At 33.0% G+C, this 20,783-nt stretch overlaps 1 protein-coding gene across 2 annotated transcripts; it reads right to left on the bottom strand.

Annotated features, from left to right (window-relative positions):
- Positions 1-2,295: 2,295 nt before the first annotated feature.
- On the bottom strand, positions 2,296-11,021 carry LOC132057479 (uncharacterized). Of its 2 annotated transcripts, XM_059450099.1 has the most exons (13): positions 10,696-11,020; positions 7,190-7,254; positions 6,590-6,662; positions 6,372-6,390; positions 5,864-5,983; positions 4,890-4,959; positions 4,545-4,588; positions 4,414-4,455; positions 4,020-4,079; positions 3,818-3,885; positions 2,978-3,035; positions 2,781-2,873; positions 2,296-2,681 (listed from the first exon to the last, which is right to left on the bottom strand). In XM_059450099.1, the coding sequence occupies exons 1-12, from the start codon at positions 10,983-10,985 to the stop codon at positions 2,784-2,786; spliced, it is 999 nt and encodes a 332-aa protein (XP_059306082.1). In that variant the 5' UTR covers positions 10,986-11,020; the 3' UTR covers positions 2,296-2,681; positions 2,781-2,783. The 2 variants fall into 2 exon arrangements, with proteins under 2 accessions (XP_059306082.1, XP_059306083.1); XM_059450100.1 differs by lacking the exon at positions 6,372-6,390 and having other exon boundaries at positions 6,571-6,662; positions 10,696-11,021.
- Between the last annotated feature and the right edge of the window lie 9,762 nt (positions 11,022-20,783).

Raw genomic sequence — 20,783 nt, 5'->3', positions numbered from 1 at the left:
CGACTATTCCACGGGCACCTGCTACTTTCTACTAGCACAAGTACCAGCTATCTGCCAATCAAAAATTACAAGTACTAGATTGAAAGAAATCACCAAACATCTTGTCTTTCTAAGGGTTTTATTCTCATGAATTTCACCCGCTAGTAGATACGATGGGTTTTATCTCATGAACTTCACCCACTAGTAGATGCAACAGTGATCAACACCCAAACTCCAAATCCTGAATTCGCTAACTTGCAAGAGTATCAGTCTAGAGTGTGTTTGGTATAGAGGAAATTATTTATCAATTTTCTCATATTTGGATGGTCAAAATGTTTTGGAAAACATTTTCCCTGGGAAATAAGTTTATTAAAATCAAGAACATGCCTTCCGTGATGCATGTATGGAAAACAAGTTTCATAAGTGACACTTTACAGTAATCGTCTCCTTCCAACCCCTCAGCACCCCAACCCACCCCAACCCCTTCTTGCCCCCCGCCGCTACCACCATCCAGTCCCCACCCCATAGTGGTTGCCTAACTCATATATAAATGAATTTAGAACAATTTCTTATTACTTATTAAGTAAGAAAATCACTTATTATTCCAGAAAATAGTTTACAGTATAACATTTTCCGTGGCAAAAATTTTCTTCGTACCAAACACACCCTGAGAGTATTATCAATCAGACAATGTTACAAATCAATAGCTGAAAAACCTCTCTCAAGCAGCCCCCCACTGCCCTTCCACCACCTATAACCTCTCAATTGACTAAGAGGTATATAGGTCTAATTAAACACCCATTCCGACAAAAGAAACCAAAGCATATAAAGAACCATATTTGGATTTTACCAACATCACTACCGAATTATAAGCATGTTGGGGTGTAGTTCTGCATTTTTCAGTCTACTCTTAAAGAAAGTAGAAGCATATTTAAGTCAAACAGATGTAGTGTTCCATTGAGCCGGTCACTTTTCGACCGTGCGCCCGCGCATGAAAAGTTCTACTACATCAATGAAACAAAATACATCTAAAGGTTCCAGAGAAAAATGCAAGAAACTCAAAGTGACTAAGAGAATCCTAGACCAAACAAGAACAGAACAAAGTATTGACAAAAAATGATATCATAATCAGCCTGATCAGTCAGAAAGCAAAGTGTAGGGCCAGAAGGATCCAAAATGAGCATAAAATGCAAGCTCTAAAAGCCACATTCTTAATCTTATAGCTACTCAAAGTGCAAGAACCATATCTTACCAAAAGATCACCATGCTTCAAACTTTAAAGTAATTCAACATTTATGAATTGTGAAAGTGGAGAAGCTTGTCACTGGACCACAGAACATGCTAGTACCCAACTCCCACAAGAAATGGCTACTATTGACTACTTTTCTTCTTAGCTTAAAAAATACATTAAAGATTCCCATAGTCAACTTTAATACTCCATGCGTCCCAATTTATGTGGTGGCAGTGTTTTGACTGGGTACAAAGCTTAAGAAAGAATTGAATTTTGCTTATTGTGGTCTAAAACAGTCATAGAATTCTATGTTGCTATAAGTCAAATCATTAAGAATAACATAAGAAGTCTAAAGTTAAATTATTTCTAAATAAGAAAGTATGACATTCTTTTTGGTACAGACTAAATAGAAAAGTATGAAACATAAATTGGGACAGAGGGAGTAATAATTTAGGCCCATTCAAAGCAAGTTGCAGTATTCTGATAATTCGGGCCAAACAGTGGTGCAATAAGAATTCACAACTTAAAGGACTATAAAGAAAATTGTATAATGTATTCCAACTTTATCATCCTACAGTATTCCTTGTTCACCAGTTCATCATCCTATGTTTCAAAACACACTAAAGGTATTCCTTCACAAAAAGTAATGCTATGGTGCACTAAAGAAAATTAGTGCTTTCGCAAGTGTCCAGAGAAGGATCCGCGATTTAAACTCTATGGGTTCAACCTTTAAGGTTCTTTACATTGAACCTATTATATTTTAAAAATTAGTTCAGACCTATACTTGTTGTAATTTTAGTAATTTTTTATGTATAAATTTATACTCTACGCTGAAAGCACTGGGTTCAGATGAACCTGTGCTATAAGACTGCATACGCCTATGAGGTGTCATAGGCAATGGTTTTCACAATATTCCATCAGGAGTCTGTACCTGCTATGCCTTGCAACTGAAGGGTGATGAATTGGTTTATGAGCCATTTTAGTGTATCGCATAAGCTTTAACAAATCAAGTCAATGAGTTGCATCAGTGAAGATCTTCAAGTCACGGAACATCTTTTTGCCAGAATGTAAATATAAACACCAGAGGCGCTCACAATTGGTTTAGACTAAATATACAAGTCATACATGGTAAATCCCAGTATTTGCTCCGGAGAGTACATATTTACAATGTTAGTCGCCTATATAACCAAGCTATGGTCTAAAACAAATATTTAACTGAAGTCAACTGTTAATACAAATGACACAACATGGAATAATAACATATTGTATAAATAACGTACGACGATGATTTGGGATACGTCAAAGCCAATTACTTTTACCAACTGAAATCGCGGATGTGATGAGGATGTTGATGAAACATCACTTTCCTCCACAGCGTCTTTGCTATTTCTCTATTTATCCTCATGATAAAAACTTATCTTTTGTTCATTTATAAGAGAAGAAACTTTTGCGCCTCATGGCAAGCATTCTCCTGTGAAACTACCCAGAAAGAGAGCAGTTCAGACAATATAGACTTCATGTTACAGAGGCATTAAGAAATTAAACTATTGATAATGGGAGAAGGCCTCACTCCTTAAAGAGCGTAAGTTGCCTCTATATATTCCACAATATCTGCACTTTCAAACATCTGTACTCCAGTATTTGGGTCTTCTAAGTATGGGACCTAAAAACAGACAGTCATTATTAAGTCCCCACATTTCTCGGAGGAATGCGTGTAACACCTAACAAACATCTAACAGGTAGAGTTAACATAAAGCAACACAAAACCTGGAAATGACCAACTCTCTCGTATAATACTTGGCGTTTGGGGCTACCACGAGCACAACTGCACCATTTGGTTTTAATTCAGTCAGAACAAATCAAAGCAATGAAATTGTTATCAGGTATACAGGAACAGACATTTCAACTTTGTCCTATTTTTTATTTTTAATTAAGTCACGAAAAAATAGTAGAAGCATCTTTCTATCAAACTAATCATTGAAGCTCCCATAACAGCTAGAAATATCATCATTGAAATTTCTTCAAATCCCTCTCCAAAACCAGATAAGAGGAATTTCATTCTTGAAACCAGTGGCAAAGCACACTTTTTTTGACGATAAACCAAAAATTCAAAAGACAAGTGAACTAAATGTATTCAGGTTCTCTTCTGTTCAGGGTGAGAGGAAGATCCTCTATTCATCCCTTCTAATGAATGTCAACTCACTTATTTGTCATTTAATCTAGTTCTCAGACAAAAGAATTGATAAGAAACGGATTTTGGGCTTAACTCAACCCCAAAAGCTAGCTCATGAGGGGAGGATTGCCCAAGTCCATATAAGCAAACAACCAGTCCATTCCCCAACCAATGTGGGACTCTAACAAGAATTACAAAATTAAGTCTGATCATTGAAGCAGCAAGTTAAATCCTTTGCACGGAAACCTACTTAAATCAAATGTACAAACTTATAAAAGACTTCAGAGAAAAGATGTTTAATTATTGATTGTATTCTCATAAGACATCAGATAACATTCTAAGTAATTTATTCAGCTTATCATTTGGTGGTAATGGCATCCTATAGTGCACATCATGTAGGTTTTGTTCATCATCCATTTCATAGTAACATGTACCTGTGAAGTATGTGGGGTAGCTCTAGTTCTACAAGTACCTCACGTACAACTTTGCAAAATGGAGAAGGCTGAAAGAAGGATAAAAGTGCAAGTAAGTCATGTAATATGGATAAGCTATTCCGCAAAATTTCTTTTTACATAATGATTGAATTAGCAATCTAATAGAGTTTTTATAACGCTTTCTAAATAAGTATGGTCTGACCTCGTATGCCCATAGCTCAAGTGGCTTGGGTGGCAGTTTAGATGGCTTATATGAAGTCCCCTGGAAAAGTCAAAACAGATCATCTAAGCATCCTGTTCTCAGCGACACTCATATGTTGTTCGGACTCTTCAAAAATGCTGCTGGGTGCGTGCCGGATCCTTCAAAAGTAGTGCATTTTTGGAGGATCCGACACGGGTACGGAAACATTTTTGGAGAGTCTGAGCAACATACCGTTATTAGCTTTCCACCAACAGTATATTTATACTGAAAGCCTAATTCTGTGAATAAAATTATGGGCATTAGATGTCTTTTAACTCTAGAGGGTAAAACTGTCTGGATCAGAAGCTGTGGCACCAAAAGCCCGTAAGTATTAGCATAGTGAGAAAGCATGTACCTTCCCCATTCGACCAATCATGGCGAAGCCTGCAGTAAGTGTCTGAGATGACAATATCCAATATTCATTAAATTGTACATCTATTAAACACTATTTCTAATAGATCTAACTCAGTGATGTTTGTTGCTTACAGTGAAAAGACCAAGGGACAACATAAGTGGGACATTTCCATCACCTGCACGAGGAAACCAACAGAATCAATGTGCTCACTAAGAACAGAATTTTACCAGAAAGACGGAAAAGTAGTAGGAGATCAATGAGTATCAAACCAAACAATCTTTTAAATGGGTCATTTGGAATCAACTGTCTTTCATGCCAATCCAAGATCTAAACGTTGCTTATTTTTTCACAATAAGAAACTATATTGACACCAGTATATAGCTTAAAGTTTCAGATGTACAAACAAGCTAAAATAAACATTAAGAAGTACAATTCAGATATCTTTTCAGCATAAGTTGGCCATTACAGTTGCATACCATATTTTCCAACCAAGTACTTAATAATCGCATCTGATTCATACATAGCAACTCCAGTGTTTGGATCAACCTGCAACAGAATAACACAAAATATTAGATGTCATAGTGTTGTAATAGACCTGATCAATGAATAGAATAGAGAACCGGATTAATTTGAAGAAGTTAGGTTCAGTAGATTTACAGCAAAGCTAGTCAATTTCACTTTCAGAACGAGCAATAAGAAAATGCAAAACAAGAGAAATCAGTATCCAATGAAGAAAATACTTAAGCATGTTTTAAACCATCTGCAGCCATCAGATAATTGCATTGAGTAGAAAATTGTTTCCAAAAGAAGTTTTTGTAGATTATTTCAAAATATATACTCCCTCTGTTTCAATTTATATGAACCTATTTCTTTTTTAGTCTGTTCCAAAATAAATGAAATCTTTCCTAATTTGGAAACAAATTCACTTTATGAAATGATTTACAGCCACACAAATATTCAAGATTTATTTTGAACCACAAGTTTCAAAAGTCTTCACTTTTTCTTAAATGTCGTGCCCAGTCAAATGGGTTCACATAAATTGAAACAGAGGGAGTGTGTATATATATATATATATATTAGACAAAATTTCTTAGTTTGCAGGTGAATTACACCTGGTGCTCTTCAATTTACATTCAATAACAAAGTGGCCGACGGTTTCTGAAGGAAAAAGAAGTATGTAAAAAATATCACTTTGTTTTTTGTCTCAACATACTTTTTGACATGATGCTTCTTGACTCACAGTTGCATATCATCAAGGGAATACAAGAGGAGAACATTCTGAAAATAAATAAATAAAATTTAAGTGAATATAGGAGGACTTTCAAAATGATGATGCAGGTTACAATTCTCCTTATTGTTTTATTATAGAGCATGTAAAAGGTTTGTGGTCTTGTGAGCTTCTGAATCTCAATTTTCTCTACAGGGAGCAATAGGAGAGAAGTTATCTAACCATATAGGGGAACAGCTGCTTTCCACCCATCTGACCAACCTTGGGACGGAAATTTGGACCATTTCTTGGGCAAGGATAAAAGAGGACGTCAAGGTCTAAAACAGCAACTATTTCCCTAACCTGAAATAAATAGACATCTTTAATAATTAGGAATAAAACGAAAGGACAAAGATCAAATGAGTAGTTCAATGTGTATAATATTAAAAACAAAAAAGAAGAAGAAGAGGATAGTAGCAGTCTGCTCAAGAAGAATGTAACAAGATTCTTTTTTCTTTTTTCTAAAGCTCCATAGAGTTGTTCCGCTAATTAAAGTTGATCACTTACATATAGTAGTTCCACACAATTTTGTAATAGTAGTTCTACAGATATTAGTGTAAACTTTCACCAATCAACCATTTTAACAATTGAAAGAACTTCTGATATATAGGTACGTTACGTTGGAGATGCTTGAGTAGATTATAGCTATCAATCAGAATGAGAAATAAAGAGTTGATGCATCTGAAGTTACCTTCCTACAAAACGGGCAGCTGAAGAAATCCGCACATGTTCCGTGCCAGGCAATGTAAGAGAGGAAACAGGTGAATTAAGTCTATAATTAAGTCTAAAACTTGGATCGGAGACAGGAAAAAATAAATATATAAGAAGCATAACTTTGTCATAAGATGCTGATAGTTGAATGTAATAGTGAGCTTTAAAAGCTTTAAAACACTTCGCCAGCAAAGATACCTTTCGAACTCATATATCTCGATTGGCTTCTCAGGTCGAGGACCTAAATTTGAACTTTCCTTCACCTTGAAGCCTATTATAAACATCTCGTGTCAGAAAAGCATTCAGCTAAGACTTACACTCTAAAGTTCAAATTAACTGTTAGATAATGTCTTTATCGGAAAACTTGGGAAGGATATTTCCAGCAACATATCAAAAGATTTCCCTCGGTGTTGCTGAAACTAGAAGATCTCCAACAATGAAAAAATATGATATAGTGAAGTAATTAAAAGATACAAGTCATGGTCTTCTATCACTTAATTAATTTTAAAAACATATCATATATTTAACTAATGAACAATGACTTGGAAGAGGTCTTGCTTCTTTTTCTTTTTCTTTTTCTCCTCGGGAGTGCGTTTGATAAAGGTTATCCTTTAATGCTCCCGATTTTGGGAATTTTACATGTCGCTTTCTCTACTTTGTTCTATGCACATGAACTGTATCTGTATCAACGCTTGTTGATAATAGGTGTAAAGTCTAACAACTGATTCCGATTCTCCTCAACACCATCCTAACAGGCTTTGGATGAAAATGCATGAGGAAAAGGTGAATGATAACTACCAGCAATTCCAAGTGCATACTGGTCAGATGGAACCTCATTTTTGGAGACAAAAGATGCTGAATACCTGCAGTAGTATACAAAGAATAAGTATCTCAAATGTATCAATATCTGTATTTAATACAAATGTCTTCCAGAAAACCCAAAAGAAATATGTCATTATGCTTCAATTCATCATTCCTAATACTGAAGTGTCACAACAAGTGGGATTCTAGCTTCCATACAAATCATATCAGGGTATAACTATGTATGCCACTTAGGAAGATAACTGGACACTCCAACTCAGTTTTTTTAAATCTTGAAGCATCGCCTTGCCTTGTCTCATCTAGCTAAATAGATTTATCACATATAATTTTATCACGTAAAAGCATATTGCATTTCACTACTCAATCAAGCTTTAAATACTCATCCAGATGCATCTCTAGGATTTGACAACAATAACAATAACATACCCAGTATAATCCTACCTGGTGGGGTCTGAGGAGGGTAGAGTGTATGCAGACCTTACCCCTACCTTGTAAAGGTAGAGAGGCTGTTTCCTTTAGACCCTCGGCTCAAGGAAAGATGAAAAGGAAGATCTCTAGGATTTGACTCATGATCAATATCAACAAAAAAAAAAAAAAAAAAAAAAAAAAAAAAAAACGAATCTTCTTACTTTGGTTTTCATCTTCTGCAAGTAATTTTAAAACAATATCCCAAGTCTCGCCCTCAAGAAGTACAGAAGAAGGGACCAAATGTCAAATTCTTATTGACTCTCAAATAATATGCTTGTTGCTGAGAATTCCACAGGCACACCTACACTCATGCCATGAACTACCAATACCTCTACTCAGGCCACATGTCAATCTTGATTAACTAATGTGTTTGATTAAGTTTTTTAAGATAAATGTTTCACGAATACTATGAAAGGTCACATATTAATGAGATATTGGGAAACTTAACCTATGGCTGATTGTTCTGCACAGAAAATTTAACAACGTAGCGGACTGTTTATATGTCTATGTTACATTACTTCTATCGAGGCAGCTCAATTCAATTTCCTCATAGCAAAATCCATCTTGGACAGTAAGTCTACAAGCATTGTTCCTTCCATTTTCGTGTTCATGGGTTTCTCTTGGAAAAATGACACTGGATGTGCTTCTTCTTCTCATAATGGAAGTCTGTTCACGTTGTTGTCAGAAGAAATTACTGCCTGGTTGAAGGTAGAGACTCATATTCTCTCTCTAAAGTTATGCAGGGCATTCCTTTTAGCAGCTAGTCTGTTGGACTTTAGTTGCCCAAACTATGATAAGTTCTTGTGAAATACTGAGATCACTAAATATATTATTATATAAAAGCTTGCCCTTATTCACCTATTTGTTGTTTATGTTATGACCACCACATCAGCTGAAAGGGTACAGTCAGCAGACCCAGTCAGCAGCCAGGCACCACTCATCAAGCAGTAGAAAACGTGAGGCGCAGCACGAGAGTGAGAAAGCCTTCAACAATGCTAACAGATTTCATTTGGCAGATGGATTGAGAAATGCGTGAAGTGTGAAGCCAGGAAAGAGATTAGCAATTACCTATAAATGACGAGTAGCGTATCACTTGTAGTAGTGTGTAATGTGAAAAGTTCTGTATCCTCTCATCCCCGTTCTCTCTGGTATTCTCATCTCCTTGTATTGTTCTTAAAGTTCTCCGTAATTTCCTTCATCAGAGTTGTTCCTATTATTGCCAGTTACTTATACAATTTCCTTTGTTGTTGTTTGAGTAGTTCCCAGATTACCATTTATCCTTGGGCAAGTTTCATCCACTGAGACTTACTCCCCTCCCTAGGACTAAGCTCACCATCTCCTTGTCCTAACATACAAGTCAACTATTGGTCACTAGCAGGCCACTCCTTGAAGTTGTAATGCTACTCACATAACTTAAATAACTATAATATTAAATGCCAAAACACAACTTGGTATCAAATCAAAACTTATACGTTGCGACAACTAAACTCCCGACGTTCTATTGTTTAAGATCGAATCAAATCAAAAGCATCCAGAAGAATCTGTTAATAACACCTATAATTCTCAACAAAACAAGTCTTATAATTAGGGGTAGAGCTAGAGAGTAAGAAACGGGTTCGACAGTTCAAACCTTATATTTGTCTTGAGACATTCATATTAAGACAAATTATTAATTTTCAACCCAATAACTTAAAAGGACTAAAATGTCTAACTACCCATAAGCTTCAGATCCTCGCTCCGCCTCTACTTAAAATCCTCATAACACATTCAAATCTCAGAAACACAATTCCCAAGTGATCATAAAGCTTGATTATTCCCCAATTCACAAATACTACAACAATTAGGAACCCTATGCTATATCATTATCTCAATACATTCAACAAATCAGTTAATCAACTAGCTTCAATCCCAACAACAACAACATACCCCGTGTAATCCCACAAGTGGGGTCTGGGGAGGTTAGGATGTACGCAGACCTTACCCCTACCTCGTAGAGATAGCGAGGCTGTTTTCGAAAGACCCTTGGCTTGAGTAAAGCAGTTCGAAAAAAAGGGAATACGGGAATGAAAGCAGTAACAACAACAAAACACGCGAAATGGAAAGCAGTACATAGCATTCAGAAAAAGGAACAACAACAACAACAACAACGAAATAATGCGATAAACAAAGTAAAAGAATCACAAGAGGTAATAGAAAACGAAGAACACGAAACTACGAGAATAGTGCTAATACTACTAGTAAGAAAGTAGGTACAAGTAAGATAACCAATCCTATCTAGCGGAAAAGCGAGAAATCATACAACTACCAATTAACCTTCTACCATAATCCGCGACCTCCAAACCCTCCTAGCTAAGATCATGTCCTCGGTGAGCTCAAGAAAATACGTCATGTCATGTCTAATCACCTCCCCCAATACTCCGGCCTACCTCTACCTCTCCTAACACCCACCATTGCCAACCTCTCACACCTCCTTACTGGGGCATCGACGCTTTTCCTCTTCACATGCCCAAACCATCTCAACCTCGCTTCCCTCATTTTGTCCCAGATGTCTTCATTCCTAATTTGAGAAAATCATAACCAAAAACAAGAGCACCAGCACCACTTCGAACCAGCTACAACAAAACATTACTCCCTCTGTCCCAGTTTATGTGATACACTTTTCTTTTTAGTCTGTACCAAAAACAATGATACATTTCCTTGTTTGGCAACAATTTAACATCAAACTTTACCTTTTGCGCTCATACAAATATATTTAGCTTATTTTAGACCACAAAATTCAAAAGCCTTCCTTTATTCTTAAACTCCGTGCCTAGTCAAACTATATCACATAAATTGGAACGGAGGGAGTACTATAATCGAATTACAAGACACAACATATAGTAACAGAAATCGAAGAACAAGAAACTACAAGAATAATACTACAGCGCTACATCACAAGGACCAGAATGAAAATTGACCAACAATTGAGGGACCAAAAAGACTATTCTCCCTAAATTGAATGAACAAAATCATACCCAGAAACAAGAGCACCAGTACCAAGTCGAAAAATCAAAGCAAGTGAAGCACTTAATATATCCAAAATCTTATCACTTCTCGGCGTAAACGGCTTAGGTTTCGGCGCCTTGAAATTCAAAGGCGCCGAAAATGAAGAACTCGAATTAAGTTCCTCTTTAGTGCTCACACTATTATCTGAAGATTGAGTCATTGATTTGACAAATAAACTTCTATTGTTTATATACTGTTTTTTCAGAACTGAATTTGGCCGGAAAATTGGCGCCGGTGAAATGTTTAGAACTCCGGCCATGCTTTCCGGCGAAGTGTCTGGAGTATCTGTTGGTGTGGTTGAAAATGAAACAGGTAATTCTGTTGACAAGTTTTATATTTATATATTTATTTTTTGGAAAAGGGCCAAATAGAAATAACTTAGGGGAAATTTCACTTATACACAATTTATGGGTTAAAATTACATATTTATAGCCCATATTTTAAATTACAAACCTACAGCCCAACATTTCAACTTTATACAATGGCCCAAAAGTGTATAATAATGTATAAGAGGTGTCCACACACTTTTACACCGGATTACAATTATTGTATAATACTTTCAACTAAAACTTTATACAATAATATACACACACCGTATAAAAGTGTATAATAATGTATAAAAATGTTTATACATAGGGATAAGGCACCATTACCCCCCTGAACTATACCCGACTTACACACACACCCACCTTTCCCAAAGTAAACTTATAATAATGTATAAGTTTCATTTCTCTTTGTGTCTTAATTTTTTTTTTCAAAAATCACTTAAAATTAAAATAAATCTAGTCTAGATATACAAAATAATTAATTTTTTCAAAATTTATAAAAATTCGAGGTGTATAATACTTTCAAAAATCAAGATTTTTAAGTTTTAAAAAAAATAATCAATATTATACAAATCCATTTTTCCATATTTAAAAAAATCATTTTTCATTTTTTTTTCTTTTTTGCAAAAAAAAACAAATTTTCCATTTTTTTATTTTTAAAAAGAAAAATCCTTTTTTAAAAGAAAATTCGTAATCCATTTTTTTTTTTATAAAAAATCAAATTTTAATTAAATTAAAAAAAAAACGCGTTTTAAAACTCATTTTTTTTAATGAAAATTCAGCTTTTTTATTTTTATTTTAAAAAAAAATTATACGTATAAAATTAAAAAAAAAAGAAAAAAATAAATAAATACACATGGTGTTTATACATATTTCTACACCGTATAAAAGTGTATAATAATATATAAAAATGTTTATACATATTTTAAACCTTTTTTTTTTAGCAACCACTAAGAAATTTCGTGGAATATTTTTATATTAATAATAAACAAAAGCAAAAACATAAAATTCAAACATAGAAATCCAACGGTGGCACCAAACTAAGAAAAAGTGGCTAAAGCATGTAAATTTTTTTTTTGGCTACAACGGGTAATTAATTTACCTAAAGTGATATGCAGTGATATTTTCCCAATAACTTATTTATGGTACCCGTCACTAGTCTAACTCATTTATGCCATCGCCGTTATCAAAATGGCTTATTCATGTCATTTTTTATTAATACCAGTTTTATAATACCAGATATGACATAAATCCTCCAGTAGAGGTCCATGTTCAAGTGTCATAACTTCTAATTGGAGGCCACGTATCATATTTGATATTGTAAAACTGACGTTAATAAAAATGATATGGATGAGCTATTTCCGATAATTTCACGGCATAAATGAGGCTTTTCCGTAGTTTAAATGTACCCCTCGTTTGAATACACCCTTCGCAATATAGCTTGACATAATTTGTTATTGTTTTAACGGAGGAACACATGTCAAGTTCAAAATCAAATCACCTGCCATCAAGTTTAAACATTCATTTTCTTTAAAAATTCACATCTTTAACTCGACTCAACCCAACTCGTTTTTATCATGTTCTTCTTATCTTTTATGGCCTGAAAAGATGAATAATATTATGAAGTTAACATTACACTTAGATTAGTTAATATTATAATGGTTGATAATTAAGGAAATATGTGAGAGTCGCAATAGACTAAAAGTATTTATGAGTTTCATACAAAATTAATACCCTCTCTATGATGCACAATGACAGAGGAATAGTATTTGAAAGAGAGGCCCGTTATATTTTAGGCGATTCTTATATGGAACGAAATTGGAGAAGAAATTTAGAAATCTTATAAAGAATGAGTTTAGAATCAACTTTTGAGGCGTTTTTTGGGGGAAAAGCCCAAGGAATAAAAACGTGCGTATTGAGGCACAAAATTGACAATACCTTAAAAGTCGGACCATGATCATTAACTCTCTGTCTCAATTATCATCATGCATTCCTTTTTTAATTTGTCTAAGAAATAATAATATATTTTTATATTTAAAGATAATTTAACTTTAAACAAAATTAATAAAACTTTCTTCTCCTTATTTGGTTGTATATAACATAATAAATGTTTTTGATAAATATTTTTGTGAAGATTTTTATGGTCAACCTGGGTTATATATTTACCCAAATCTACCTAATTTTTAGGAAAAAGGTCATAAATAGCAATATTAGTGATGCTTATTGCTAATTATAGTATATTGTTGTCTTTAAAAAGTATAACGAAACTAATTTTACAGAATGTTTAAAAGCCAGCTAATTTACGTATATAACCTTCCAATACATTTCATAAAATTAAGGATTTCAAATATTTGTTCTTCTTTCGTATCTTTTTTACCCCACAAACCCTAACCGTATATATCCACCTTCCGCCCGAATATTGTTAGAGTTATATTAAGGGTGTCATAAAATTAAAGATTTTTTTTATTTTGTTTAAGTCAAACAAAAATATTTACATTTACTAATAATAATAAAATTAACATTTACATCTAATGATAAAATCTTCAAAAGCTTTCGTAAATTTAAAAACTTTTTTACCCCCTAAATTTAAATAACTTCACCTATATTTTCAAACTATAAACTATTCTTCTTCATTTTCACACAATTCTTCCACAAATCTCTTTATCTAAATTTGTTATTCAGTTGCGAAGATTAATCAAGTGCGGTGTGGATGCATTTTGAAAGAACGAGAATATGTTAAATGTCAACATCACAAGTATATATATCTCCACAAGATTCAGGTATTAGCCTATTAGCCCGAAAATTTTATCAAAGTTAGAGTTATCACAATCTAATATATACTATATACCGTGTATCAACAGAAAACAAGATTGTCTAGCAAATACAATTTTAAAGAAACAACATGTTTTTAAAATACTTATTATTAGTAATAAATGTAGTATGAGAGATATCATGACATATAAGGACATACACAATATGTATTGACATTTTATATCGAAAATTGTTCAACAATTTCAGCATTTTTATACATCAACATGCATATGAGATACGATGACATATAAGGACATACACAATATGTATCATTTATATGTCATGCGTATGTCGTATACACATCATTGTATGTATGGTAATAAACGTTTTGTTTAATGACAATACATGAAATTAATCCTACATTTCACAATCTAACAGTGAACCTTTTTTGGCAAAATAATTAAAGTCAAACTATTTGGACTCCTTATTTGTAAAGTTAATAATTAATTCAATTATTACGGATTCTCATATTTATAAATAGTTAAACATTAAATGGATTTCCCATTTAATCATAATACATATAGTATTCTAATAAAGATAATAATTTGATGCCAAAAATGTAGATCTTGTTTTCAAATAAACAAGTATAAAAAGAAAGCCCAAGTCAAGAGTTCATCAACCAAAACAAAAAAGAGTATTATAGCTTCAAAATTAAACCACTACTTGCAAATGGCAAAGTTTCTAGCTTCACTTTTTGTCCTCTTTGTTGCCATCGCATCAGGTCCCAATTAACTCTTATATATATGCTTTATACTATGGCAATTATTATATCTTTTTTCTTTGTTATTTTATTTTAATTTTTGTGAATGCAGACAAGAGAATTGCTCCAGTGGTACATGGAAAAAGATGTTTTGCGGATGTTGGTTTTAACATTTGCACCCCTATGAAATCTGATCGATGTATGCCAATATGCATTCAAGCAACCGGCAGTTATGTTGATACGGCTACGTGTATGATACATAGTGATTAAAAATGCAGTTTGAAGGATTTGGTGCCTACCAGTTCCCTTTTTACAATGCAGTAAGGAAAGAACACACAAAATTTTTACCGTGGAAAACTCCTTGCTCAAGGGATTAAAAATCACGACCTATCACGTCGGATTTTCACTCTACTACACGAGCAACCATGAATTACATCTTATTACAATTTAGGAATTAACTCCCATAATCGCTACGCCTTGCAATCTACGACGGTAACCCATGCCTTGACTATCTCTAGCCAATGTACCTCTAGCCAAACCCCGAACACCTCCTGACTACACTTTGCCAGACGTGCAACTGACTTTGGCTATTCCCAAGCCAAAACATCCCAATACACCTTGATTCATCATGAACCAACGGTAGCACTCTAAAGATAGAAAAGGAGGCTACCTAGACCACTTTAGAGAATTCAATACCTACACACAACTTCCTTTTGAGAAGAGTAGGTTTACATTTTAGAACAGAAGAACAAGGACTTAACAACCTAAGGACTTAAGATATTTTCTAATCTCAGATTAGGTCCTTTGGCATGTTGAGCCTTGCTCTTGATGACACCTTAAGCGGTGGAAACTTGCACTTCAGATGTGGCTCTATTCAGATTATGCAAGGATGATTTCTTCCCTTTGTCGATGAGACTTTTTATAGGATCAAGAGAGGCCAGAGATCGGGCCTTTTTGATGATGACAACTCATGAGTTCTGGACCTTGTCAATCAATTCTGCTGCTGTACTGTTTTATTGCTTCACCAACTTGCACTTGTCAATTCCCTGCTGGTGCGCCGTAGTACTACTGTATTGTACTGCGTTACAGCTGTAGATGTGAACTTACAACGCTTAGACGACCTGGTCCTTTATCTGTTTATAAATGCATTGCAAGTGCACCTGTGTTGGTAGTTCTACAGCTTGGCCAAGCACGAGCTGGACAACTGATCCTTTTGATGCAGTACTTGGTTCCTCGCATTAGTCCTGTAGTTTTTGTACCATGATTGATCGCTAATGCATATGGCGATTTGTGAGATATCATGGGGTTTACCAGGTTCAATCAGGTGAGCCAGGTCGTCTCTGATTCTTTAAGGATTGTCAGATCATCAAAACAAGAAGTGTTTATCATGAATAAAACTAAAGAAAAGAGGGGGACAGAACCCAAGGAACAGAAGGAGAATTTCCTAGCGAGAACTGAAAAATGAGCCCTAAGAAAAAAAGAAGAAAATTTTCTTCTAAAAATGTTTTAAATTTTGTTTTGCAAAAATTGAAAGGTCTCATTTAAATAAAAGGATTTAGTTAATTAAAATGTGATATATAACTCATTCAGTTATTGGTACATTCTAATTTTAGTTTTTGAACATATGACTCGGCACATTTAACCTTTAATTAATTAAAAAATACGTTATATTTGGATTTTCTCATAACTATATTATTGTTGAATATGGAGTAAAAATAAACTTAACATAACGGATGGGTAATTAAGTGTCAGTACAATTAATAATCATAGTAAATTTAGAATATTTAGAAGTTAAAGGGATTAGAGTGCATATTTTAATTAATTGATGGTTAAATATACTTAGTAAGATATCATAACTTTAACATTTTAATTAATTGATGGTTAAATATGCTTAGTAAGATATCATAAGAACTAAAATTAGAATTTATCAAAAATTGAAGGACCAAATGTGCTATTAACCCTTCTTTGTACTAGTTAAAAAATCAAATTATATGTAAATTATATGTTGGGAACAATGAAAGAAATAACTGATTAGTCATTTTACTGTAGGTATTAATTTTTTTATTTCAAAAACGAACAAAGAAAGAATCATGGTAACCATTCGAGCCAACGACATTAATAATATTATCCGTGAACATATTGAACAATGCAATAGAAGTAAAGATTGTAAATACCAATTGACAAAAACTAAATGTGGAGAAATGAAAAGATATAGAAAACTAACCCCAACATTAAATCCATTATCAACCAAAGTAGCACCTTCAGTATGATTATATTGCACAATTATCACTGATAATGTTAATTGGGGACCGTGATTTGCCATTTGAGCAGGCTGAAAATGTTGGGCTCAAACTTCCCCATCTATTTGGGCCTACTGGGCCTGTGTAACCAAATTTGACTCCCAAAGCATCACCTAACAAAAAAAAAAGTTTTAAGTTATATATACAACATAAATTCTTACCAATTTATTCCTTTTTGGGATAGTTGTTTCAATGATCCCCTTTTTTATATTTTTTTAAAATTTATGGACATTTTAGACCACGGTTTAAAATTTCTTTTGAGAAAAGTAAAAATCTTATGATAAAATCTTAGACCACGGTCTGCAATTTTATAAGTTATTGCAAATGTTAGACAATATAGTTCATTTCTTATTTCAAACGCTATACAATATAGTTTATAAGTAATTTCAAATGTTAGACAATATAGTTCATTTCTTATTGCAAACACTATACAATATAGTTTATAAGTTATTGCAAATATTAGACAATATAGTCTAATATTTTGTCCGTAAGGTATAAAATGCGAGCAAACATTAGACTTGAGGGTAGCTTTTTTAAGGGGGTTATATTTGCACAACTTTTAAAAATAAGAACAAAATCTAAATGGGAACCTATAAAGGGGACATTTGCATAAATCTCCTATACAAGTCGCCCAAAGCATATCTACATGTAAGCTTCCTTAAGTTGTGTGATTTGTGATCTTGAAAATAAGTCAGACCACATGCTATAACAGATAAAGATGACATAATGATGTATATGCTATAACAGATAAAGATGACATAATGATGTAAATTTTCTACAATAACAATTTTTTAAGGGGGGTCATATTTGCACAACTTTTAAAAATAGGGACAAAATCTAAATGGGAACCTAGAAAGGGGACATTTACATAAATCACCCTATACGGGTCGCCCAAAGCATATCTTACATATAATTAAGTCTCCTTAAAATGTGTGATTTGTAATTTTGAAAATAAGTTAAACCACGTCCTATAACATATAAAGATGACCCGGTACTGCAATTTTTCGACAATAATAATGTATATAACTTAAACCAAATAAATAAATAAGTATTGATCAAAGATTGAGTGGAAATTAAAAAATTTAAAGATGATCTATTTTACCTTAAAGAGTTAATTTATCTTTCAAGAGCCGCTTGATTCTCCACTTAATTATGTACAATTCTTGGGGTAATACTATAAAAATGTTGGTCTAAATACTTTTAGACCTCATTTGTTTCCATCAAAATTAAGACGTCTGAATTCGAATACACATCTGAATATTAAGATGTGCATTATTAATATCTAGATGTCTGAATCTGAATACATATCTGAATATTAAGATGTTGTCTCTAGATCTGAATACTGAATGATTAAGACTGTTTGTTTTCAATATCTGAATGTGCATATGGACTTCACCACTATATCAATAAAATACTATAAAAATCTCATTTCAACAAAATAAATTTATTTTTGATAGAAAATAATATTTTGAATATTCATATTTGATTAAAAATTTGAGCTATCTCATTTTTTTCCTTCTATAAAGATAAAAATTGAACATTTGAAATGAACTTATTATATCACTATAAAAAAATATTGTAACTAAAACATGATTTTATTTAAGAATTTGTGCTTATAATTAAAATGGTAAATCTTTTCTCTATCAACTGAAAGTGATTTAAAGAGAGTTGTTATGGCTGAATCTCACAAGATATTTTCTAGTCAGAAACTTTATTAAAATACGATAAAAAGGAGAAAACTTTTCAATGCTTGACACAATTTGTAAGCGTTCTCTATTGTTTCATGAAGCTTGGTATTATGTAGTTAGTTTCAAATTTGATTATAGGGTTATGTAGTATTCAAGTTTTTTTTTTTTTTTTAAATTCTTTGTTATTATCTCGAGAAACACTAATTTATAGAGTCATTGCGATCTTTTAAATGTTGAAAAGAAGATAGGGACTTTATTGATAATATGAATTTCCTATTTTTAACTTTTCTAGTGCAAAATTGATCAAGCTAAGAACTGGGTTTACACATAGGATTTCAAACTAAATTTTTGATGGATTCAAGAAAACAATTTTATTGATATAGTTAATCAATCAAGAGTTCTTAATATATTTGGTAGAGAAACGATAGCTAGAGGCGTGGAAATTTTGATGAAAAGAGAAATCATGAAAGATTTTGTGAAATGAGACATATTATTTTAAATGAGTCTAAATGGTGTTAACACTCTGTTACAGATCTGATTCATTCAGACCCATTAAGAGGTTTTAGAAGAAAACAAAACAAATGAACTTAATGGACTGGATCTGAATAATTAAGATTCAGACTTGTAAAACAAATGCACTTAATGGGTTGAATATGAATGATTAAAATTCAGACCTCCATTAAGTGCAAACAAATGAGGCATTAATGTACAAGCAAAACTTTCTTACGTTAGAGGACAAAATAAAAAAAGACAACAAAAACAGTAAGAACTTTAGACAACTAAAAAGCATGACCATGATGTTTTGTTAGGGATAAGATATCGTTAAACCCACCCTAAACTATATTGGAAGTTGGTAGGACACACCTTACTTTTTTCTTTTGGGTCCTATTACATTCTAAATTTTTTAAAAACGGAATAATTACCCCCTTAAATGCTGATGTGGTAATAGAGAGCAATGACATGGCAAGGAGAGTGTGTTTCGCTCTCTTTGGGAGAATGAGAAGCATAAAAATATGGAAAAATTATTTTTTTTTCCTTAAAAATCTGTATTTTCTTAAAATATGAAAAACTGAATTATTTTTAAAAAATATAAAAAATTATTTCTTTACAAATCTAGTTTTAAAAAAAAAACGGGGTTTTCACATTTTAAGAAAAATAATTAATTTTTCCATTTTTTTTATAAAATTGAGTTTTTTCACTTTTTGACAAGAAAAATACTTTTTTCAGTTTGTTTTAATAATCTAGATTTTATTTGAAAAATAAAAGTGTCTTAAGAAAATGAAATCATGAAAATCAAGATTTTTAAGACATTTTAAAAAATAATCAAGTTTTCCATATTTTTAAAAAATCCATGTCTCTATTTTTTTTTTTATAATCAAATTTTCGGATCTTTTAAATATCCATTTTTCATTTTTCTTAAAGAAAATTTAGTTTTTCATTTTTTTTAAAAAATTGACAAGTAAGCAAAGAAAATTTAAATAAAATAAAATAAATATACATGTGGCAAGGAGAGTGTTACACCTCGAAAAAATTTTCCGTTCATGCACAGTGAATAGACTAACGAAGGGCACGAAGTATACGATATTTCGATAAGTGAGAAATGACATTTGATGATTCTAATTGAGATTTCAAAGACGTTCAAGGCAAGAGAAGAAAGTTTGCCAAGAAAGGCAAGGTATACGTTGTGTATCGGGAGAGATTTACGAATACCAAGTTAATGATGTCTTAATGATGTCTTGGAGAAGATTTATAATGTTCCTTAGATTGGTAATGAGGTGTTAAACAAGTGTTAAGAAGGTTCCATAAGGATTGGAGATCAAACGAGTCAACGAGGACGAACTTCGGAAAGATGGGCATAACGGCCCAACGTACTGGCCGTATAAAACATACTGGCCGTATGTTCTGCCCAGAATGGGACTTCCACTGGACCAAATCTACGGCCAGACATATGGCCAGTATAAAAGATACGGACCGTATGTTGGTCCGTAGAATGGTGTCGGGACAGATTTTAAAACTTAATATAAGGACCCAATCTCATTTAATTCATTTCATTCTCTCTCCACACTTCAAGAACTCTCTAGAAAGCTCTCCACACTTCTTCCATAAGAACTCAAGAGAGATTTGTGATCAACTTCATCAAACCAAGAAAACCAAGTGTAAAAAACTCATTAGAGTTCATCCAAATCAAGAAATTCCATTGGAAGTGAACTAGGGTTTTGGCTCAAGTAAAGT

Source organism: Lycium ferocissimum, chromosome 5, assembly GCF_029784015.1.
Source record: "Lycium ferocissimum isolate CSIRO_LF1 chromosome 5, AGI_CSIRO_Lferr_CH_V1, whole genome shotgun sequence".
NCBI classification, from domain to species: Eukaryota; Viridiplantae; Streptophyta; class Magnoliopsida; order Solanales; family Solanaceae; genus Lycium; species Lycium ferocissimum.
The sequence above is the reverse complement of the archived record's forward strand: the minus strand, read 5'-3'. Positions and strand labels throughout refer to the sequence as shown.